Raw genomic sequence first — 9,462 nt, forward strand, 5'->3', positions numbered from 1 at the left:
GTTGAAAATATACAAAAATACATAGGCACAATTTTTTTTTATAAGCATTATAAAGATCGAATTTTGACAAAATTTATCAAATTTTAATTTGAATAATTATTTTGTAGTTAAAAATTTATAAAATGTTCAACTTTTGTACCTAAGAATTGAAAATTTAGGACAAGATTCCACGTAAGTAATTTATTCTGTTACCAAAAAATCTAAAAAATACATTTACACAGTTTATTTTTATAGTCATTTTAAGTTCAAATTTGGACGAAATTACATATTGAAAACCTAGAATAACTATTTTAGTTATTTTGTTGTGATTGTATAATATTATTCGTGGGTATACTTGAAACTTCTAAAGTATACTATTATGATAGTATCATGGTTTGTTGTTGGTGTATAACGCGTTATAAGTACCTAATAGATATTGTGATATGATTAATTTGGAATTTATTATAAGTAGGTACCTATTATATGTCAATTTTTTTTTAATACCATTTTATATAATATTATGTCTTATACCTAGACTGACATACCGTCTCTGCTCAGAATCGTTTTTCTTATACAATGATATTATATCATTGAATTCAAATTTAATACCATCCATTATACAGTGATCCACTTGTAATCTACTGTACAGCAGAGCGACATCCACTTACCCACCTTTTTTTATTGTTAATTTACATTTGAGATCAGAATAGAAATCCTCTCTCGAATTATTCAATAGACGGTAGTAAATTTTGAATTATTATAACTATCTAATTCTTTTAATTCCTCTTTATAGTATTATCAATAAAATATGTTCTTATCTTTCTGTTATGTATGGTCACACTGCTATTCAGTAGGTAACCTAAATTATACACGATGTTACATTCTAACTTATTCTCATTCTCGTTTGTTCGATTGAAACATGTTCGTTATTCTTATGTAATGTATAGTTATACAATTTGTATTATAATTATAGATATAAATACAACTGTCAATTATGTGTTTCATATATTTTATTTTTGCAGTTAATGTGAAACATAACACTTTCTGCCTACCAAAAAACATATTACCTACCTGTTTTGTAATGTTATTCTAGTCCACCCCCGATTGTTATCAAACAAATAACCACGAAAATGATAAATTGTAAAACTCGTGTGAAATAAAATGAATGGATACAAGTTCTTAGAGACGTACCTAGACAATGTCTTATGAGTATATGCATCAACAAAAAAACAGAGTACCTATTCGTAATACGGGAATACACTACAAATACACAATACACGACTGGTTTTTTACCTGCACTTGGGCGTTAACGCAAATATTATGTATTTATGTCCTATATTATACACGCCTATTTCAATATAATTTAATTAATTGATAAATTTAGTATTTATAATGTATACCTTATATAGATAGGTGTAGATATTATTTTGTTAATTTTTAAAACCATGTATTTACGTGCATTTTGTTCCTTAAATATAAATATTCTATGATAAGTTAAGAAATATCGAACGACGGTTTGTGCCAATTAATTGTTTTAATTATTATGCGTATTACATTACCGTCATTTCAAATGATTCAGTATCTTCGACTTCGACGTCTTGATAGAACCACATGAGTTTCGATCTGCCGTGTGGCAAAAATAACTCGTTGATCTGATCTAACTAAAATATATAAAGAAAAGTTGTCAGGCATCATTTATTTGTTGACAGTTTCGCGCAGAACGTTTTATAGGTATAATACAATATATACAACCATTATATTATCAACATAATATGTATAATAGGAATGTATACCATATTGGATTCGAACACATAGTCCATGACGGAATTTCTCGGCAGACCTGTGTGGTCGATAAGTAATTGGAACGTGAACTCCAGCCGGGGGTCCATTTCCCCCCTTCTCGCTTTTCGCTCGCATTCTTCTCGTCGTCTCTACAAAAAAATAATAATTGAAAAAGATAATTTTATATTCGGTAGAAATTTGAGGTAGCACAAAATGTTTGAAGTTTGAAAAATCAAACCAAACGTTTCAAAAAGTTTGAAATTCAATAACTAATCCGAAATCCACAATAGTTCAAACTCCAAAGAAATTAATAATAATTGTACGAACTCCATCATAAAATAAATTGGAACACGTCATACGTTTCGAACAAAATAATATGTTTTATACTTGATATATTTTGATTTGACATAAAACTAAAAAGTTTGACTCGTAATTAAAATCAAAAGCTTGTTTAAATTCAGTTCGGTATTAAACAAAATATTTGCTACGGGTGCACTGCTGCAGTCGATGTTGAACATAACGTTTGTTCGAGATCGACATCACATTGAATTGTTCGGTCATGTTCGATTCGACTACGATTAAAAAATGCTGTTCGAGTTTGGTTTGAGACCATTTTTTTGAGTTCAACCTACCTCTCATAAAAACTGTTTACTATTATTATTGTAAATTGTAATGCTTATGTCCTGAAACCGATGAAAGAAACGCGTTCGAATAGCGGTGGAAAAATATTTAAGTCTTGAAAGTTGAAAATTTAGATATGTCAGCAGCACTACACCAACTAAGCAAAGGTGGGCATTTACTAGTTAAAAAGAGAAAGTTAAGTTAAAAAGTTAATTTTTTTTTAACTTTTCAACTTAACTAGTTAGTTTATTTTCTAATCAACTTATGAACTTAACTAGTTTAATTTACAGTTGAAATAATTTTGCTTTTCTCAGTTGATTTTAAAAAATTAATACAAAAAGACAAACATTTCTGTTCTTTTTCTTGATAACATAATTTAGTGTATACCTATTGATATTTTTTATTAAGTTGTAAACTATATATTATGCGAGTTTCAATTATAAATGTTTCTAAAAAATGAATCATTTTAAATTATAAATTGACAATTGTTATGTGTATAATATATAACTTACATTATTCAATTGCTATATGATATAAAAAAATATATTTGTTAAATTATTAATTTGAGACGAGTATATTGTAGTTTAAATTAGTAAATAATAGTATAGTAAAAGTAAAAGGGTATACAGTGTACATTATGATAAAAGTTCAAGAAAATTGTTTTTTATAATTTATAAATTAGAAGCTAAAAAACACATTCACTCTTTATGTGATTTACATACTAATTTTAAAAAAATAGATTAACTTTTTTTAAACTGAATTAATTAAATATTTTTTTTTACATTAACTTTTAACTTATCGAGTTAAATTTATAATTTGTTAACTGTTAACTTTTAACTTATCGATCTTGTGTCCTCTTAACTTAACTTAACTTGAGTTAATTATTTTCATTAACTTGCCCACCTTTGCAAATAAGAATTAAGTTTTCTCCAAAATGAACTCTCAAGACTTTTGAACAAGTGTACAACACTAACAAGTCAACTTATACAAATAATAAACATATAATAGACATTAACTACAATTATTTACAATTTATTTTTTTAGAATTTATTTTCATGACATTATCCATGAAATTGGTACAGCTCGAACAACCCTAACCCCTCCCCACACATGGTACATGGACTTCAAATTGACATCAATATTTTGAAATTTTTATGCAACTAATAGTTTGTTTGAATTTTCAAAATGTTTCACTTATATACACAGGTGTAACAGATAGAACTGACTTTTGGAATAACTTTTGTTCTAATCAATTTTTAAATTTTTTTTTTTTATATATAATTTAAAGCCACTTGCATTACACGTGTAATAAAAAAAATTATTTTTATTTTTTAATACTAAAAATTAAAAATTAAAAATTTGATTTAAATTTTTTTGAATAAATTCAGAATAGCCAATTTGTATATTTGACTATAAGAACGATTTGGATGGTTAAAACATTTGTCTAAATCAACAAAGGTGGGCATTAACTTGTTAAAAAGTTAAAGTTAAGTCAAAAAGTTAATTTATTTTTAACTTTTTAACTTAACTAGTTAGTTTTTTTTGTTTTTAACTTATTAACTTATTCAGTTAAATTTTGTATTGTCTTGACTTAACTTTTTAAAGTTAATTATCATTATTGTACAGTTAAGTTAATTAAATTTTTTTTTATAATGTGTGGAACCAAGAGACAAAACTTATTCATTCGATTTTGGTAATTTATTTTTCTAATAATATAATATCATCAATTCATAGTAATCAAATTATATTATAATCTATATTCAATAGGTACTACAGTTAAGAGTAATAATCAGTATATTATCCATTGTATGGACTGGCTATTTTCACGAATTCTATTATTTAATGATCCACTCTGTATTGAATAATCCGATTTTTGTTTTATCTAACTCTCCAATTCCTAAAAACAGGTTTAAAACTAAATATCATAGTCTTTAAATGAAAATCATTATATCAATGACGTATACTGGTTTCTGGTAAAACGACAATAATTCCAAAGTCGTCCGAGATATTTATAAATCATAATTTATATTGCCATGTTCATTATACTCGTAAATACAAGCAAACGTATGAGATTAGAAAATATTAAAATAACATTATCGAAATAAATATGAAAACAATTTTTGGTAGGTATTATTGGCGATTGAAAGATTATCAATTATCAGGCCGGAGGGGGGTGGATCTATAACGGGGAACATGTAAAATAACATATAAATGATACACAGCGTCCCCGTTACATCTTATCAATTTCAATCGCCAATACTATTATCATTATTCATTGATTTTATTTTAATAATAGACTATTATGATACCAAATATAATAAGTCTAGGATAGAAGACTTACAGTAAAATGTATACTACTACTAATAATTAATATCATCTCTAGACTCTAACAAGTTTAGTATAATTTAAAGTTTATAAGTTTCTGCTAACAATGAAATATAATAATAATTTTAAGTTTTATGTTTGCACAGTGCTAAGCGTCTTGGTAAATGTCCGTACAAATCAAAATACTAGGGCAATTGATGAATTATGAATATTATGACTTAAAAAAAAATTTTTTTTCCATCTTAACTTTTAACTTAACTAGTTAAATTTTATTTTTTTGTTAACTTTTACCTTAACTGAAGGTAATTTAATTGAATTAACTTAACTTTCCACAGTTAATTATTTTCATTAACTTGCCCACCATTGTGAATCAAGTAGTTTATTTTTTAGAATTTTTTTAAATATCAATATTTTTTTGATTAAATTAATTTGGAACGCAATACCTTTTTTAAAAATATTATTTTTGGAAATTTGCTAACATGGGTATATTTCTAAAACTGTTTACTAATCCTATAATGTTATCAATTTTTGTCATACGTTTAACTCGTTTAAGACTTAAGTAGCATACATTTTTTTTTTCTGGTCAGTTCTTTCTGTTACACTGTATATAATATAATCATGCGTGATATTTAATAAATCGTCTTTCAAATTAATACAACATTACCGTAGTTTGCATTTTGCAATATTATCGTAATATATTACGCACGTCCAAGGGCACAATTTTAATGAAAATAACTGGGGGTGCTTATGCCCCTCTATTTTTATTTTATATATTATCTTATGGTTATAGATACTCGCATTAAGTCTGAGCAAGCTAAAGATTTTTTTTAACTCGTTAATTAAGTTAAGTATATTAAAATAATAAAGTTTTAAGTTAAGTTAAATGTTACTCGTATTTTTTCGTTAACTCGTTAATGCCCAGCTTGACTCGCATAATGACTATTAAAATATAAATTAACATAAAATAAATTTGGGTTGCAAAGCACACCGTAGCCCTCCCCCCCCCCAAATTTCGCTTATGTACACGTCATGCTATTTGATATAGCCATGATATTAATAGTAGCCAATATATAGGGCATATTTTTCATAACAGAGAAGCTATTAGACCGCAATTCTGCATTGCGTATTTAAAAAAATATAACGGTGAATTTAATCAAATGTTTGTTGTAGTGAACAATTAAAAAAATCCGTTTTTCATTTGTCTCTAGTCATACATTTGTTTACATACACGTCACACGACTGTCCAGGTTTCGTTTAGCACTCAACACTATTTACCCAATATTGAAATCCACATCAATCTATGCAGTGACTTACTTGCAACGCTTCGTTTAATGGCAAAGACGTGAAGTCTATGTCTTGGTCTTTTGATTCGGTGTCGTCATCGGGATTCGACAAAAGCATTTCAAACGATAATTTTTAACCGCACTAATATTGTGATAATATTATAATAATGTTCTACTATCAATTATTTTTGCAGCCTACACCAAGACAGCTGAGGACACGTCTGTGCGCGTGGACGCTATCGTATTCGGACGCACAGTGGCACGGAGTCACGCGTTAGTATAAATATCTACTAAACACAATAGTATAAAACATTGTGTGTGTATATACGACAAGAGCGCGTATCGCGACGAAAAACCGAAAAAAATAATAAATACGATATCAATGATAAATGATGCATATTATACGATATATATATATACAGAAACAATATACACATTATCTATCATTGCGCGCTTGATGCCCGTCGGACAACTGAACCCCCGGCGTAATGCATTTCTCGTTCCTATATAATAATAATATAATAGTATGACGTGTGCGGTTTATATAAAATGCATAGTACACACATCAGTAAGTTGTATAGGTATAATATTATAAATAAGTTTGCCAGTGTGTACATAGTATTATAAAATAATATAACAGTATAGACTAATATATTATTATGTAAATACAATGCCAGTACCTGTGTATATGTATTTAATATTATAACGTGTACATATTAAATAACAGACCAAGATTTTATGTGTATATATAGCCGTATAAGTATATAATATATTTTAATGTGTATACATAATATACAATATAACAGACCGATATTTTATTATAATATGTATATACAGTTTTCGTATTGTTTATATCGTAAACGCATAGTGACTTAAATGAAAACAAAAAAAATTCCCATAATTTATTTTCCGAACTGGCACGCGAATTTCCGTGTGTGTACACATGGAACATTATACCTGTGTGGTGTTTTACGACGGCGGCAGTGAATAATTCGCTTGTCGTTGAAAACACGACTGTGTGTTTATATGTATATACAACCGAATATAATATATGGACTTGCTGCACGTTTATTATGTGTATAGGTATAGGAATTAATGTGTACTGAGACGTCAAACTTTACGAACGAAAATCATTATCTAGGTACGCGTACACAAGGTATAATATATATGCAAAAACTGATTTATTTTATGTATTATAATATAATAGTACCTAGGTATTTATATATATCGTCTTTGTTACTTTTATGCTAATACACATATCCGTGGCTCCAATAACATATCCAACGACCTGGCAGGGTTGCGGCTAAGTATAAAAGAAAATAGCGCCTCTTAAAATACACACATAGGCAATACACACATAGGCAATACACACACTTAACTGCCGGACAATTTATATTATATTACAGCAACCAACACGATTTACGAAATAAATTTCTTGAGAAACCCTAATCTAATTGGACATTTTACGTAGAATTACATGATGTAGTTTCATATAATTTTGAACAATATCAACAAGAGTTATAGCCAATTTAACTAGACATTTTTGTAGCGTATTTTCAACAATTTATTAGACAATATTCCCCGCGACCCGCATGAAAATTCAATATCCGACACCTTTAGCAACCAATAAACAAAAAAAAAATCATCATTGTAAAACCAATATGTTCCCGAAATAATAAGGTATCAAATAAAAATTGATGATATCCCAACAAAAACTATCCACCATACTCCGTGTAAAAAAACGCTAAGTATAAAGAAAAAAAGGCTCTAAAAGTTGTGATATCATTTTATAGGTAGCTAAGTCTTTGAACAATAGATATAATTTATGTTAAAATTATCTTCTAAAAAATTTAACTTAGCTTGATTTTACTATCAATTTTTTAGCAGATTATTTTAACATAAATTATATCTGTTGTTCAAAGACTTAGTTACCTTTAAAATTATATCACAACTTTTAGAGCTGTTTTTTTTACACGGAGTATGGCAGAGTGTTTTTGTTGGGCTATATATTAATAAATGTTTATAACAATGTATTATACATCAGAAAATGTTATTTTTATTAAAAAAATAAATCATAGAAAACGCCAAATATGCTCAATTCCTTCATAATGTCTCTGCACCGTACATCAGAACACTATATCCAATTATCACTCGATAAAAACTCTCTGGTGAATTCACTGCACTCGGAGGTCGAAATCAGATGCCCTATATAATATACGTGCGTTCGTGTATACTGACCTGGGCGTCGGAATTTAACCTTTTGACTTTTGTCCGACGCCTTTTAATACGGTTGAAAGGCGCCGCCGTTGACGACATCGATGACGTGAAATCGAACGAGGTATATTTATACTATCATTTAGGTAGGTAATATAATATTATAATATTATGTTGCGACATTTGTTATTCGTTCACAATACGCATACAGTTTAAACTTATATAGAGCCATTATCCGCGCAGTAAGATCGGTGGAATGATTAACGATTTAAGCTACTGTAACAATAGATTCAGCTGAATATACGCGGTAGTGCTATTGTGTAAACACCTGAAGATAGTGGTTCGCCTTTACCTGTACCCCGCCCTGCTGTTGCGAAGGTGTTTTACCGATCACTCTTACTTCGTCGTATCACCTAGTTCCCATGACGACATTTGCGCAACGAATCAAAGTGTTAATGTTATAAAAAATATAAAAATAAACCTACAATTTTCTCACTGCAGGAAAGCCACTTGAGAGGTTATTACTTATTACCTTATAATATGGCATAATATATAATAATACGAGTGTATGAAAATATATAGGCACCTATTAATCCAGTGGCGTAGACAGGGATTTTCTTGGGGGGGGGAGGGAGTTGATATATATTCATTATATCTAAGATAAATAGCAAGTTAGTGCCCCACTCACTAATATTAAATATACAAAAAAGGTCATGGGGGAGGATCCATCCCCTCCCCATATCACCCCGTGCATACACTCATGACCTATACCTATTTTCTGAATCACTCTATGCCTACTGGGCGTTTATCATTCATAATAATCATTAAATTATTATGATTTAAATACAAATAAATAAATAACAACGTTAATTTTTAAAATTTTTATTTCCAACGTTTCAAACTTTCAACAAAATGTACCTACCTAATATTGCCAATTAAATTATTATTATTATTATTATTAATTAGGCAGGTATCTTTTATAATTTATCATTTTTACGAAATCTTTTTATATTTTATATAGGTGTAGGTACCTAAGTCTAATTTCTTTTGACATTTCGTCAAAGTCTTATGTGCCGTTATAAACATCAACCGTTATTCGTGCAGCTACCCAATAAAAATGAATAACATATAACCTACACTTATACACATAACAATAATAATCATAATATATAATTATATTATATTTACATTTTTTTAATTATTTATTTAATTATAAATTTTAATTATTTTGAATTAAGGGGATTCGATACCGTGATTT

The 9,462-nt window shown here is 28.2% G+C and overlaps 1 protein-coding gene across 1 annotated transcript in view; it reads right to left on the reverse strand.

The window, feature by feature from the left end:
* LOC100164135 (dynein heavy chain 5, axonemal) overlaps nt 1-6,410 on the reverse strand; it is a 36,174-nt gene extending 29,764 nt beyond the window's left edge. The window contains exons 1-3 of the mRNA XM_029488580.1: nt 6,022-6,410; nt 1,773-1,910; nt 1,539-1,640 (exon numbers count right to left, since the gene is read on the reverse strand). Coding sequence (XP_029344440.1) covers nt 1,539-1,640; nt 1,773-1,910; nt 6,022-6,108 — 327 coding nt within the window. The 5' untranslated portion in view covers nt 6,109-6,410. The remainder of the gene's footprint in view (nt 1-1,538; nt 1,641-1,772; nt 1,911-6,021) is intronic.
* Between the last annotated feature and the right edge of the window lie 3,052 nt (nt 6,411-9,462).

Source organism: Acyrthosiphon pisum, chromosome A1, assembly GCF_005508785.2.
Source record: "Acyrthosiphon pisum isolate AL4f chromosome A1, pea_aphid_22Mar2018_4r6ur, whole genome shotgun sequence".
In the NCBI taxonomy this organism is placed as follows: Eukaryota; Metazoa; Arthropoda; class Insecta; order Hemiptera; family Aphididae; genus Acyrthosiphon; species Acyrthosiphon pisum.